The 15,095-nt window shown below is 39.3% G+C and overlaps 2 protein-coding genes and 2 non-coding genes across 5 annotated transcripts in view; 3 read left to right on the forward strand and 1 right to left on the reverse strand.

The window, feature by feature from the left end:
- Positions 1–5,244, reverse strand: part of Ift80 (intraflagellar transport 80) — a 94,310-nt gene extending 89,066 nt beyond the window's left edge. Inside the window, exon 1 of one of the 2 annotated variants that reach the window (XM_063281591.1) lies at positions 5,077–5,244. The gene's annotated coding sequence lies outside the window, so the exon portion shown is untranslated. The remainder of the gene's footprint in view (positions 1–5,076) is intronic. The other variant, NM_001013911.1, reaches the window with a different exon arrangement.
- A 179-nt stretch (positions 5,245–5,423) lies between these two features.
- Smc4 (structural maintenance of chromosomes 4) overlaps positions 5,424–15,095 on the forward strand; it is a 28,434-nt gene continuing 18,762 nt past the window's right edge. The window contains exons 1-5 of the mRNA NM_001037185.2: positions 5,424–5,737; positions 6,659–6,796; positions 7,775–7,953; positions 8,541–8,732; positions 10,075–10,251. Of these exons, the coding sequence (NP_001032262.2) occupies positions 6,664–6,796; positions 7,775–7,953; positions 8,541–8,732; positions 10,075–10,251 (681 nt within the window). The 5' untranslated portion in view covers positions 5,424–5,737; positions 6,659–6,663. The remainder of the gene's footprint in view (positions 5,738–6,658; positions 6,797–7,774; positions 7,954–8,540; positions 8,733–10,074; positions 10,252–15,095) is intronic.
- On the forward strand, positions 10,340–10,437 carry Mir15b (microRNA 15b). Its single transcript, NR_031816.1, has one exon. It is a non-coding gene; the product is annotated as a microRNA 15b (primary transcript).
- Positions 10,489–10,583, forward strand: Mir16 (microRNA 16). Its single transcript, NR_031817.1, has one exon. It is a non-coding gene; the product is annotated as a microRNA 16 (primary transcript).

Consider the following 15,095-nt stretch of genomic DNA (forward strand, 5'->3'; position numbering starts at 1 on the left):
CTAAGATAAGCTTACTGCTATGTGCTTGTTCTCTCTGCTTCCTGCTTTCTGTTCACCACCTGAGCTCTGAGCTTCTGCTCATACTAACCACACCTACTCCTGCAGCCATGCTGGCCTCTAACCCTCTAGGCTTGTCAGCCCAAATAAACTCTTCTAAGTTACACTGATCATTGAGATATATATATATATATAGATATATATATATATAAAATCTCCTTGCAATTCTACCCATGATAAATATCTACACTCCAATATTACCTTTTTATTTTGAGACAGGGTCTCAGGTAGCCCAGGCTGGCCTCAATCTGGCAATATAGCTGAAGATGTCCTTGAACTTCTGATTTTCCTGCCTCAAGCTTACAAGTACTATGATTAAATATGTACCATTAATACCAGTTTTCAATGTTTTCTTTAATCTTTTTTTTTTAATTTGGTCTCCTTAGAACAGCATGCATATGGAATACAGATGTGCATGCAATCAAAATATCCAAACACATTAAAAAATCTCTTTTTAAAATTTTACCTTATTATTGGTGTCTGTGGAAGTAATAGGACAACTTTTAGGAGCCAGTTCCTGGGGTAAACCTTGCATCCTTTGACTTGCCCTGAAGTAATTTTTACCTAAAAACTCTCTCTCTGACCTCAAGATTATTATTATTGAAATTAATTAATTAATTGTGTGAGTACAACAGTACAACTTGCAGAAGCTGACTGGGTCTCTCCTTCCACCATGCAGTTCCTCTACTGGATGGAAGCCCCTATCTTGCTAGCTCCCTATGTCACTGTTAATGGCTTTTACAACTTTTTTGCAGGGTGTTCAATTAATTGTGCAAAGCACTAATTCACTAGTCTAAAAATATGTATTAGATAGTGAGTGAGGTTGAGGGGATGGCTCAACAGGTAAACAGCAGCCCTGCAAGTGCGAGGACTTGTCTTTGGATCCCTAGCATGCATAAAAAACCCACATGTGTTTGTAACACTAGCACAGGGGATAGAGAGATGCAGAACCCCAAAACTGCCAGGAGGTCCAGCCAATTGGTAAGTTCTGAGTTCAGTGAGAAACCCTGTCACAAAAACTAACACAGTGAGGCTGGAGAGATGGCTCAGAGGTTGAGAGCACTGACCACCCTTCCAGAGTTCCTGAGTTCAATTCCTAGCAACCACATTGTGGCTCACAACCATCTATAATGAGGTGTGGCACCCTCTTCTGGCATGCAGACATATATGCAAAGAAAAAAAAAACAGCAAATGACAGAAGATAACAGATATCTACCTCCAGCAACATAGGCATGAGCACCTACACACACATGTACATACAAATACATATACACATGCATGTTTACACCCCAACCACACAAATACCAATGATCTTTAATTCAAATAAAACTGAAGAATCATATTGCACCAACAAAATACAATGCTACACGATTATTTTTCAAATGGACTATCTATTGATAGAGGAATATAACTGTAATATATAAAAGAAAAGCAAGATGTATAGCAATATTATGTAACTTAGGGTCAGCAAAATGGCTCATCAGGTAAAGAAACCTGTCACACAAACCTGATGACCTGAGTTCAATCCCCAGAACCCACCTAAAGGCTCTGGAAGGAAGAAATTGACTCCACCAAGTTGTTCTGTGATCTCCACGTGTGCCATAGCACATGCCTATACACACATCATGTACATTTTACAAAACCTTTGTCTGCAATAAAAAATGTATTTAAGTTGGCGGGTACTAAAATACTTCTCTGGGAAGATATACAAGACATTTAATGATGGATAGCACAAAGAACCCAATGAAAAGTGACATTGTTTTCTCCCTTTTGGATACCAGGCAAGTGCTCTGCAACTGCACCATGGCCTCCCCTATACTGTTTGACATTTGTAATCATACTCAGTAGTATAAGAAGCTAGACTGGCCTTGAACTGACAGAGATACCTGCTTCTGCCTCCCAGGTGCTAGAAGGCCTGGACCAGAACACTCAGATTCGTTTTGGTTTTTTGAGACAGAATCTCATAGTCCAGGTTAACCTTAAACTAGCTATGTAAAATAATCTTGAATTCTCTATACTCCTGCCTTTCCCACCTGAGTGCTGGCAATACAGGAGTCTGCTATCCATATCCATGTCTTAGGCAATGCTGAGAATCAAATCCAGGGCCTCTTTAAGCACTTTACCAACTAAGCCTACATCCCCAATCCCTAAATGCCTTATTTCATCATGTTCAGATTCAGACTTAAGACTACTTCTATATCTCTTCTTCATTGTGCAACTTAGTTTATGGCTGTTATAAAAATGTTTGTGTGCCAGGCATGATGATGCTTGCCTCTGATTCCAGAAATCAGGAGATAAACAGAAAGTCAACTCTGGCCTTGGCTATATAGTGAATTCAAGGCCAATTTTAGCTATATGAGATCCTGTTTCAGAAGAAAGAAAGAAAGAAAGAAAGAAAGAAAGAAAGAAAGAAAGAAAGAAAGAAAGAAAGAAAGAGAGAGAGAGAGAGAGAAAGAAAGAAGGAAAGAAAGAGGGAGGGAGGGAGGGAAGGAGGGAGATGTTTGCTCTGACAGGGCATGGTAAGTTCAATTAAATTTAAGACTGTCCTTAAGTAAAATGATTTATTGGAGACCACTGCTTTCCACATCAGTTAAAACTTTCCATATTGACACCATCATCAACTATAATGCTACTGTTTATGTTATTCCTGTTACCTCTTCACTAATTCAAAGGTCCATAAAGAACAGCATTTGACTTTGTTTATACTCTTAACCACCAAAATCTATAACAGTCCAAAAGAACTGTGAATCTTTCCTTTCTTTTGCCTAGGCACTCTTCCCTACCACATGAAAGCGTGTTTATTAATATCCATCTAACTAAAGCTATGACTGATCTCTTTTCCCTGTAACATAACAGCCCACTTCAGTTCTTGTTATGAATTCTTTTTCAGGCTTGAGAGATGGATCAGTGGTTAAGAGCATTGACTACTGTTCCAGAGGTCCTGAGTTCAATTCCCAGCAACCACATGGTTGCTCACAATCATCTGTAATGAGATCTGATGCCCTCTTCTGGTGTGTCTGAAGACAGCAGCAGTGTATTCATATACATAAAATAAATAGTTTTTTTTTTTTAAAAAGAACTCTTTTCCTTCTCCTCATTCTTTTTTTTTTAATACTATCTCACTGTAGAGTATTGGCTCCACCTCACCATGTAGCCTAGGATATTCTAAATGCATGGCAAACCTCTTTCCTCATCTCCCAAGCTATACACAGCTTATAGCTATATTCTGGACTTGCCTTTCAAGATCCTTCATAACTACTCTTTCTCAAATTTGATATGGCATTATTGATATTAGCACATACTTTAAATATGCCATCACACAGTAACATCAAATACTTATGTATACTAGATGAACAATTACAAACAATTCTATGAGATAAACATTATTTGTTGATTTTTTTTTATAAATAAAAATTCCCAGAAACACTTGATGAGTAAACTGCCCAATTATACACCCAAAGAAGTAATGGGATTTAGGGTTGTTTTCTAATTTTTAATGTGTACATGTGAGTGCCTGCCTGTATGTGTGTGTGCGTAGCATGTCAGGTCCCCTGGACTGGAGTTACAAGTAGGTGGGAACTGCTCAGTATGGGTGCTGGGAACCCATACTATTTTCTATTTACAGCGTTCTACTAAATTCTGCTCTGACTAGCATATACACTTTTCCATATGGCCTAATCTACCTTTTTATTACATTACATTATTTACTTTACATGCATGAGTGTCTTATCTGCAAGTATGTGTACCACATGCATGTCTCCCTCCTGAGGCCAGAAGAGGACACTGAATCCCCTGGAACTGGAGTTACAGATGGTGCTGGACAGAACCTGGGTCCTCTGCAAGAGCAATAAGTGCTTTTAACACTGAACCATCTCCCCTGCCCCAGTCTATTTTTTCATTGTAGGTATCTCTCCACTCGGCTTGGTTGTATTTTAGGACCTCTAAAAATACAAAATAATTCCAGAAGCTCCTAAGAAGAATCCCTGTATCCTCTTGGTATTCCTGCAACGCCCTCCTCCCCAAAATTCATTAAGCTTTATGGTGACATTTGTTTTAAGAAGACAATTTATTTTCAACAATAAATATAAAGGTGCATTATAATTTTAGCGAATGCTTATTCAAACCACACCAATCTCCAAACTCCAGCAGACTCACACTTGTAGTCTCCACCAGCACTTCCAGAGAATCACTGAACCTAAGTGTTATGCATCTAAGAGCCATGACATATTAGAACAACAACGTAAATTCACTCATTAAACAGGTTTATTGGTGCTGTAATATGCCAGATCCTAAATAGGTAGAGGGAAATATCGAGAAAGGCTAGCAGCTCTCAATTTAAAAGTTACTGTATAAATATTTACTAGGGGCTGCCAAATTAATCAGCGGTTCTTTAACATTGCGGAGGATGAGTGATTCAGATCGTTTTTTCAAAATTATAGGAAAACTAACCATCCAGGAAAATAAAGCCTAAACACACAAAACTTAGTATACAATTTTCAGAGAGTTAGAAACTCAGTCCCAACCACCATTATCCTCAAACTCAGGTTAAAAGCCCATTAAGGAAACCAAATTGCCCGGGATTAAGAATTGCCACATCTATTTAATAATCGTGGTTATTCCTTTCACTGTGAAATGCACACAAATGCTACTTATGAACTAATTCCCCCATAACGGTAACGAGTTATCACCGGGGAATCGTTTCTCCCATAGGAGTCCTGTTGGCCAAATGGTTATTTATATACAAAAACTTTCATTAGACACTAACACAAAATAGTTAAAAAATTATTGTTATTCATAAATGGACTACAAGATTACTCACTAATCCCGGTTTCCTCGCTATGCCTGTTAACTCCACATCCCAAGATCAACACCCAGAGAGAGCCCTCCCGGCTGGAAGGAGATGGAAAATAACTGATGCTCCGCAAAGCTCATCCCAGCAAATCAAGAGAAGGTAGGTACCGATGACCGCTACAGCTTCCAGGGCCTTTCTTCAAAGGCTCTGGAGGTGAAAAAATTTACCTCAAGTTCCAGGAAAGCGGTGGCAATTGCTCTCAGAGCTCAGACCAGTTACCAAGTAGCCTCCCGACCTTTCCGTCACCATAGTGATTTCTAAGCGCTATGAGCGTTCCCTCTGCCCTGTTCCCGCGATACTTGCCGGGTGCCAGTCACCCAGGCGGGTTCTTGACCCCGCCCCTAACCGAGCCCGCCCTCTCACTGGAAGGTGTTATTGGGCAACTGGACCCCGCCTACAGCTGTGGGCGGGACCCTGCTTGGTATTTTTTTTCTTTTTCAAATTTCTCCTGTCTTTCAAATGCTGTCGTTCTAAAAGTGCGAGAGGCCGTAGTGTCCACAACTCTTTCTGTTAAAGACCATAGAAAAGACGTAGTATCCCTCCTTGCTCTCCCTTCCCAGTCGGAACTTCCCCCTCGCGCCACAGTCCCGGGTAGAGCCCGCGCATGCGCTCGAACGGCCCGAAGATGGCGGTGGGAATCGCCGCACTTTTTTTCAAATTCGCGGGTCCCAGAAACCATTGCGCGCATTTGTAACGAATTTCCGTTCGAGTTTGGATTTTAGGCGCCATTTTCGAGTGAAGGGCCCGGAGCCGAAACACCGGTAGGAGCGAGGCGGGGGTCGGCAGTCCCACGGTTTCAGCCCTGCTCGGAGTGGACCTGCCGACAAGGTGAAGTACTTCTTTTCTAGATCAGGTTATCTCATTCTTCCTCCCTGCCCCGCGGGCGCCGAGAACACGGAGGCCTGGAGCCAGAGCGGCCAAGTGCAGCGGAGGCGGCTCGGGGAGCTCCGTCGCCTGTCACCCCTCCCCCTCGGCTGCCGGGCGGCGGCTCCGGCGCCTCTTCCTGGGGGAGGCTGCGAGCCTGTCTCGGCCAGGGCGTCCCCCCTCCCCCAGGCCGGTCCGTCCCGTCTCTCAAGGGGACTGCAGTCCCACTCAGAGCCCCTCCTTGGGGACTTGGCATGACTTATACTGTCCATCGGGACTCCGCCTGGGACCGGGGGGATAAACCCCTACTATCCCGGAAAATGACCCAACCGGAGCCGACGCTGCCAGAGTCCAATTTTGCAGTGTATGGCGGGTGGCTTCGGCTTCGGCCATCCTCTTCGCTGGGGCGGTGAGAAGAGACTTCGACTCCTCCGGCCGTCCAGGACTCAGGACCTAAATGGCGGGTTGCAGGGAGGGGGATGACAAGTCTGCCGGGCAGGCGCTGCTGCTCTGGAGAGTAGTCACGCAGACCCGAAGCTGGTCGAACTTCTCTTTCCGATACCGAGCGCATTCACTCCCCAGCCCCGACGGCAGGAGACTGTCAGCAGATGTCCTTCTCTTGAGAGATGGCTCCACAGGGGCGGGTGGCCTGAGCGAATTCCTCTGTCCCGGGCGGGCGCGGCTAGGATTTTTTCCCACTTACCTGGGGCGTGGGAAAAGCCGTCCCGCCTGGTTGCCGCCGCTGTGTTCCTAGTAGCCACTTTCCTCAGGACCCGCTACCTGCTTGCGGCGGCGGGTGGGTCCTGGGCGGAGCCCGTCCTGCTGCTGCGGGACCTGGGCAGCGAGCTGCGGGCCGACCTGACTCCAGATTCTCTCCTGCCGCAGCCACCATGCGGCGTAAGGGCACCAAGCCCTCCACTGCCTGCCACCAGGAAGAAGGGCCGCCGCCCTCCGAGGACGGTGCCCTCAGCGAAGGGGAGAAGGAGCAACCGGACTGCGAAGTGGACAGCGCTGCAGCTGCAGGTGAGTGACCGGCCAGGATCCGGGTGCGTCAGAAGCCTGCGGAGGTTGGCGGGCCGCAGGCGACAGGTTGACTTCGGTAGCTCCGGAAAGCCATTCTGTGGTTTTCTAAAGAATTCCATGCAGTTTTCTGTAACGGTTCTGGAAGGGATGAATGTGAGCGGAAAACTTGAGTTGTGAATTTCTGTGTTTCGGAGTAGCACTGACATCTTTCCCGTATTTCCGTTGAAAGCGGCAATGGTCAGCCCTGAGTTGCTGAGCGCCTGTGCGCCCCTAGACTGGATTGAATGTGATGTGGAGTTGCTTGACTCACCCTTTACTGTTGGACTGCCTTTTGGGGTGTAATAGTAATTTTTACTTTTTAAAGTGTGTCGGTGTTTGGTGATGGGGGCATATGTACATGAGTGCAAGTTCCCGTGGAGGGCATGGACCTCCAGTTATAGGCGGTCTCAAGCCTCCGATTGCGGGTGCTGGGAACTAAACTCGGGTCCTACACAAGAAAAAAAAAAAAAAAACGCTAGGCCCCTTAGATTGCCTTTAAAGAGAAGGTATAATTTGAGAGTGTGGTGCCTTCTGAGTGTAGAAATTAAGAGCTAGTGTGAAATTCCCGTGACCATTAAGTTTGTGAGTTTCTTAAGTGCTGAACCTTGTAGAGAGTTGGATTTTCGATCGTTAGAGTTGCATCTCCAGTCTCATATTATTAGGCATCGGGGAATCCGTTTGTTGCAAGGTTTTCTTTATGGTATAGTATTTTGACTCCTCTAATGAAAACAGTGTAGTTTTACCAAATTTTGTGAATGGTCTGATTTCTTTGACTAATTTGAAGGAGTATCCATCCCCATGAGTTTAGGATTTGTTTGTGTGGAAAATAAATTCCTAGGTTTCAAAAGTAACATTCCTGCATTACGTTCTTTAAATACTAGCAGGCAATGGGCTTACAACTAATTACACTAATGTAGGCTTTCCTCTTCGTTAACCTAGAGACTCCAGGTGAGGAGCTTGATAGCAGAAGTTTAGAAGAGATTTTGAATAGTATCCCTCCACCCCCACCTCCAGCAATGGCCAGTGAAGCTGGAGCTCCTCGGCTTATGATAACTCATATTGTAAACCAAAACTTCAAGTCCTATGCTGGAGAGAAAATTCTGGGACCTTTCCATAAGGTATTTGCCTACTTAAGTAACTTGTAATACATCTTTATTACAAGATATTTCAGTTTTCTAACGGTCCTGACTCGATTCACAGACATATGCACATAGACACAGACAGCATGTTGCTGCCTGTGATTTCAACAACAGGAATTGGTTTTTTCTTTATCTGATATCTGGTATATCTTTAGCACTAATGTTTGCATATTGAATAAGACCTGATTTTGTTAGAAGGTAATTTTTTTCCGTTGACTGTGCTAAAGAGGTTTGTAAGATGTCGGGATTAGAATTTGAATATGGTTTTATTTAAGATAGTAAAGCATGTGCTAGAGAAGAACATGATGTAAGAAAACTCAAATTGGGATTTTGGAGGGCATTCTTTTCCTTCAGTTCACTGGCCACTCCCATTCTTGGAGTGCTTTCCTTTTCTTAATAAACTGCTTTTAATTCTAAAGAGAAAGAATGAAAAAGTATTTATCTTTTAATAATGAAAACCTTTAAACACCTTTAATTTTTACTGTAAATTAAGTTATGGAGTAGTTTAAAATTAGTATAAGTGTGACTTTAAATTTAAATTTTTTTTTAAATTTACTTTTATGCAGCGTTTTTCCTGTATTATTGGACCAAATGGCAGTGGAAAATCCAATGTTATTGATTCCATGCTTTTTGTGTTTGGCTATCGAGCACAAAAAATAAGGTCTAAAAAGCTGTCAGTACTGATACATAATTCTGATGAGCACACGGATATTCAGAGTTGTACTGTAGAAGTTCATTTTCAAAAGATAATTGATAAGGTAAGATTATTTGCTACTTGCAACTTCAAGCAAGAAAAACACATCACATTTTATTATTGTAGACCTGAATTGTTTATTTTATGTTTGTGTATAATTAAAGCAAAAGAAATGTTTTTTGCTTCTGTGACCATATTTGCTTCAACTTTTTGGAGGAAGACACTGACTTAGGGGACCCTGAGTGCTAACTAAGCATTCATTCTATTCAGGATACATATGGGCTTCATTTTAAGTCATACATTTTTTCTCTTTAGGATAAACATTTTAATTTTTAAAATGTAATAATTGAGTCTAAAATATAGTAATTAGCTGTGTGTGTAAAATATGGAATTTTCTAAGGTTTGAGCTACCATGATGTATTTGTAGCATTTTTTTAAAATGGTAGGGGACAGGCCTCTGTTTAATTAGCTTAAAAAAATCTATGATTCAAAAAGCAACTGAAAAGAACCTTAAAAAAAATTAATGCATATAATAAAGTAACAGATGATTGGATGCTGGGGGTGTGTTTTAAATATACAGAAACATCTATCGTAATTTTGTTCTGAATTCATTCTGTTGTATTTGAGTTAGAGAATAAATTGCCAGTAAATCAGATATTCCAATACCTAGTCTTTGATCCATCTAAAATTGAATATGACACAGAGCCTTTAAGAATAAATGAACTTTAATGCTAAAATAAATTGATTATTTGCTTTATTGGCTATATAATTGAATTTTTATGATTTGTCTTTCAATTAATGATAGGAGATGTTGTTCAGGAAAGTGCAAAGGGAATCCCAGACACAGACACACACAGACACCACACACCCACACAGACACTACACACAATAAACTGACAGCCATACTCCCTGACACACCTTGACCAGTAAAGTATTTCCCCTTAGTACTTTCCTTAAGTCATCTCTTTTTAACCAGTCATCAAGGTTATTCGAATGGAGTGGGTTGTTGTACATATGCTGGAGTTCTTGTTCACCTTCCTTGGCTCTTATTCAGATATATTTTTTGGCTTCTTCAAAAATTTCATTTTTGTTTGCTTGGTTTAAACTTTTAGAGGTTTTTGAGAAAGAAACCAAACAACTTGGAGAAGTATCTAGTCCTTTGTAAACCAGTTTATTTTTACTTCATTTTAAAATGGTTGTCAGCTTATGGTCATACTTAATTCAGGGGAGATAAAACTAGTAATAGGTGAAAAGTACTAAAGTTAGTTATATACATTTATGACTCTGCTAAAGAATACAAGAAAAAAATAAAATATTTAATCCGTTCCATTAGTTTCAGTATAAAGTAAATAAAATCTGGATCAAACATACCAACAGTTTTCTGGTTCTGTTTTTCCTAAAAACAGGAAGGGGATGATTATGACGTCCTTCCTAACAGCAACTTCTATGTATCTAGAACAGCCTACAGAGATAACACTTCTGTCTATCATATAAGTGGGAAGAAGAGGACATTTAAAGATGTTGGAAATCTTCTTAGAAGCCATGGGATTGACTTAGACCATAATCGATTTTTAATCTTGCAGGTACGTTTAAAAATTCTTCCAAAGTTTTTGGGTTTTGGTTTGTAATAAAGCTTCAAAGGGCGTTGTTCTGTTTGGTGAATCCTGTCTTTTGGAACCTTAAAGTACTGTAGCAGCACATCATGGTTTACATACTACAGTCAAGATGCGAATCATTATTTGCTGCTCTAGAAATTTAAGGAAATTCATTCAAGACTATATTGTTATCATCACACTTGTATTATTATGTTTGGACATTGACATACTTGTTCCGCTCTAGCAGCACGTAAATATTGGCGTAGTGAAATAAATATTAAACACCAATATTATTGTGCTGCTTTAGTGTGACAGGGATATAGCAACTCCCTTTAAGATAAAAGTGTTTCATAGTCCCTTTTGTTTATTGTCACTTTTCTAACATAAAAACCATATATTTGATATTACAGCAAATTTTCCTGGGTACCTAATATAATATTTTTATATTTCAATAAAGGTTTACTTTGCGTGGGTTTAATTTGTACACAATGGCCTAATTTCTTAAACCAATACTATTAGTATCAATTCTTAGGGAAGTCCTTTTTAGAAGTATAAAAAAAATTAGGTTCCTGGTATTTTCATTATTATTATTTCTTTTATTTTATTGTTTCTTCCTTTTTATTTATTTTTCCAATTTTGGTGTGAGTATAGAAGTAAAAGTATATCCTGCTAGTATAATTTGGAAGGAAAATTTTGTCTTCCCTACTTTTTTTTTTTAATACAGTTAGGTATTATGAAATTTCTGTTCTGATTTGAAATTATCTTTTTTTTTTTTGTACTATGCCAAGCTACTAGGAGCATGAATAAAATTTAAAAATGAAATTGCCTGTTATGCAGAGACAGCTGCCGATACAGTGTATCTTTTACTACTGATTTTAAAATAAGTTGGGAGTTTCAATTTAATATAAAATGTTATGTTTATAAATGTTCCCACTAACATAATTTTCACAAATTTTACTCTATATTCTTGAGATTATTATTATTTGAATCATACCCAGTATAAAAAACAAATGATAATTTTCTAGAATACCCCTTAACTGTCATAATAGTGTATTTACAGTACTTTAGTGGGCCAGTGTTACTTAAGTATTGAAAAAAATCAGTTGCAGACATGCATGCTAAATAAGATTTGGATTTATATAGATGTAGCCTTATACCATTGTAGTATTTTTTAGATTTCTATTTTCAGAAATTTGGTTTAATTAACTGGATAAAAACCTGTATTCCTTTATAATCTTAAATTTAGTGGTGGTAACAATTTTGCAGGGAATTATACTAATCTTTTTATTATTTGCTGTTTGCTTAATTTTATTCTGAGATCAGTTTTATGCCAATACAAAATAGACTATGTTTTAGGTCTTGTAAAGTTTTTATACAACGTCTACATAATTTGCTAATACAGGAAGCTGATAAAGTAACTTCCCAAAGAAATAAATAAGTTGAGTTTATATTAAAACCTGCTCCTGGAGTACTTAAGATGAGTTGGTCCTCCTAACTGAACCCTTGTCTGCTCTCACAATTAAACTTTTATATTCTTTCCAAAGAATACTAAGTTAAACATTCTAATTAACAGATTTAGTTTGATTTGGTTGAACTTAGATAAGAACTTTAGCAACTAGATAGAATTCAGAATTCTGTTAAGTCTGAGAGAAAGTGGAAGTAGTTTCTGTGAGTGTTCCTTAGCTCCTTATCACAATCTTTGATTCTTCAACTAGTAAGATTTAAAGCATATGAAGGTAAGTGATATTGTAGCTTTTATTTCATTCTCTCCTCACTGACATTTGTCTTAAAAATTACCCATGGTTAGGGAGGCTAGAAAATCAAAGACAGTATCATAGTACAGCATCCAAGATGCAGAGACAGTGATATGATTATTTCATACGTAATCTAAATTTAGGGAAAGCAAATTTTTAAGATTAAAATGAACTAGATTTTAGAAACTGAAAAGGCTTTAATTACTGTTTATGGACTCATGTTTCTTTAAGCATCTTTGTATCCAGATCCAAGTTTCACTCACTATTTAAATGTGCTTCTAATGGGGCACTGTGCTGAGATTAGTCTAAAAATGGATAAAGCCCATTTCTTATCCTTGGGGACAGGTATACATGGGCATGTGTACTTCAAAAGTAGTCACATAGTTGGTTGACCATTGGTTTGCATAGTTTTGTATGTTACAAGGGAGACTTTGTGATGTTTAAGACTATTGGTCCAAATAAGAAAGGTTTTATTAGCCTGTAATATTTCATAGGCACTAAATTTTATTGGTTTGCTCTATTAGTTGATGATTTTGTTCCATTTGGGTTAGAGAAATGATAATCATATGCTTCTGTTACCCTTCAAAGTTGCATTAATAAATTGCTGTGTTGAAAGTGGTTTTATAAATTCCTTAAAAGGCAGAATTTTGATTTGGTCAGTTTTTAGTTCTGTATGTTTTTTGTCTTTTTTAACAAAGTGAAACAAATGATTTTTGTTACCAATTTCTACTTTGGAGAATGGTTTAACTTAGATCTGAGTTCTTTTTTTTTTTTTTTAAATATACTTTTACAGTTGGTGTGACATATAAACTTGTTTATATGTAGTCTCTTAATCTGTAGAAATAAAGAAAAATTAAAAGCAAATAAGTCTGTGACTAAATTTCAAAAGAAATTTTTTGAGTTGACAGTAGTGATAGCTCAGTTTTCTAAAGGTGTCTGAGCCGAGTGTCTGCTTCGGGAACCCAGCTAGGACACGCCTCCGAGCACCCAGAATAGACAGAAAAACTAACCACGAGGGCATCCACTTTTTACTTATACTTTAGACAGATGCTAACTTTAGAAATTGGTTGCTTGTCCTTTTGCAGAAAAATTAAAGTAAAATGTACTTGAGGAAGGTAGAAGTTAACTGATAGTGTGGTGAGAAGCAAGGAAAAATGAAAGTTATTTAGGCAAAACAAAAAACCCAAGGGATTGGAATATTGCTCAGTGATAGTGATTATCTAGCACTCGTGAGGCTCTTGGGTTGATATCTAATCATTTCTCTTAGTTTTTCCTACATGTACACATGTGTGCCATATGTGTGCTTGGTGCCAAGATGGTCAGGAGAAGGCATCAGAACCCCTGGAACTGGATAGATGTAGGCCACCATTTCAGTGCTCTTCACTGCTGAGCTATTTCTTCAACCTCTTCCCAATCTGTATTTTAGTGGAAATAAAAGGATTTATTTCACTTTCCAATGTTAGGGTAGGGGGTGTGTGCTCCTATACCCACTTTCCTCTTGAATTTTAAGCTGTAGATGCCCAGCCCTGCCACTCTAAGATGAGGGTATATGAAATTTTACATGCCAACAGGAAATGTCGTAGATAACACGTTTCTGTTACTGTTCGTGATTGGTAACCTTGGTATGAAAGAGTATTGAAATTGATTATACTTTTTTCTGGGTGATGGGAGATACTTCCGGGGTTGCTGCTGTTACTACGGAGGAGCTGAGATTGGTTCTCAGCATCCAGTTTACAATTGCTTGTAACTCCAGCTCCGGGGGAATTCATCACCCTCTTTTGAAATCCATAGGCATCCGCACTCAGGTAGGCATATAAACACATACACAATTAGTCATTTTTTTAATTATTTCAAAATATACTAAGCTTACTGCTTTAAAATCTTTCACATGAGCTAGGTTTTTTGAAAACTCCCTCTGTCAGTCCACAAATGACACAGCAGATGGCATAAAATGGAAATATTAGAAAACATAGAGTAGCAAGTAGTTGGGCACATGAAGGGAGTATTAAGGATTAAAACAATAAGAAAAGTTCTAGGTTGTCATTGAAAAGCCACAGCAGAAACTGGAGAAACGGCTCAGCAGTTAGGAGGACCCAGCTGGAAGCTTACTACCATCTTTGACTCCAGTCCTAGAGGCTGAGATCCTCTTCTGTCCTCTGGGCCACTGCCCATACATGGCACATAGATATACTACGACCCATAAGATAATAAAATGATTTTTTTAAACCACAGGAATCCTTTCAATTAAAGACCTAACTGCCTTATTCATTCACTGTCTAGTCTTTAAGGAAAGCAGTAGCAGGTGGTGGTGGTGGTGGTGGTGGTGGTGGTGGTGGTGGTGGTGGTGGTGGTGGTGGTGGTGGTGGTCAACTTTAATCCCAGCATTCAAAAGGCAGAGGCAGACCGATTTCTGTGAGTTACTGGATAGCCTGGTCTAATTACAATTCCAGAATAGCAATGGCTACAGAAAAATACCCTATCTCAAAGGAAAACAAGAATACAGTATAATACAATTTAAAACATATCCCATGAAACTTGAAATAGAATTGTTTTGATAAACAAATGACCTTGTCTTTATTCAACAACTTGATTGGGATGGGAAGAAATCAGCTGCTTCCTTCATCTTACTTTAGGAGGAGCAAATAACAAAAACAATCAACTATCACACTTTCTCTCAAACTAGATTGCTTCTTAATAACTATATATACCTTCCAAAAATAGTGTAGGGGCTCTCTGACACCTCTCTCTCTCTCTCTTTCTCTCTCTCTTTCTTCTTCTTTCTCCAATCCCCCTTCCACAAGTTCCCTGCTGGTAGGCCTCTATTTCTCTCCTTCTGTACCCCACCCCCACCCCTGCCTCTACTCTGTTCTCAGCCCCACTTCCCATGCCCCAAAATAAACTCTATTCTATACTTTAAAAAAAATTAGTTTGGACAAGAAATATGTGGTACTATTCAAATATGTTTACTTGTGTGCATGGTTTCACTGAACCCCAGGTTTTGATTATTTGAAAAATGTAGACTTAATACCTTGTGGACATTTGACTAAAATGTGGGTTCTTTTGGCATATTTTTTTATT

Source organism: Rattus norvegicus, chromosome 2, assembly GCF_036323735.1.
Source record: "Rattus norvegicus strain BN/NHsdMcwi chromosome 2, GRCr8, whole genome shotgun sequence".
In the NCBI taxonomy this organism is placed as follows: domain Eukaryota; kingdom Metazoa; phylum Chordata; class Mammalia; order Rodentia; family Muridae; genus Rattus; species Rattus norvegicus.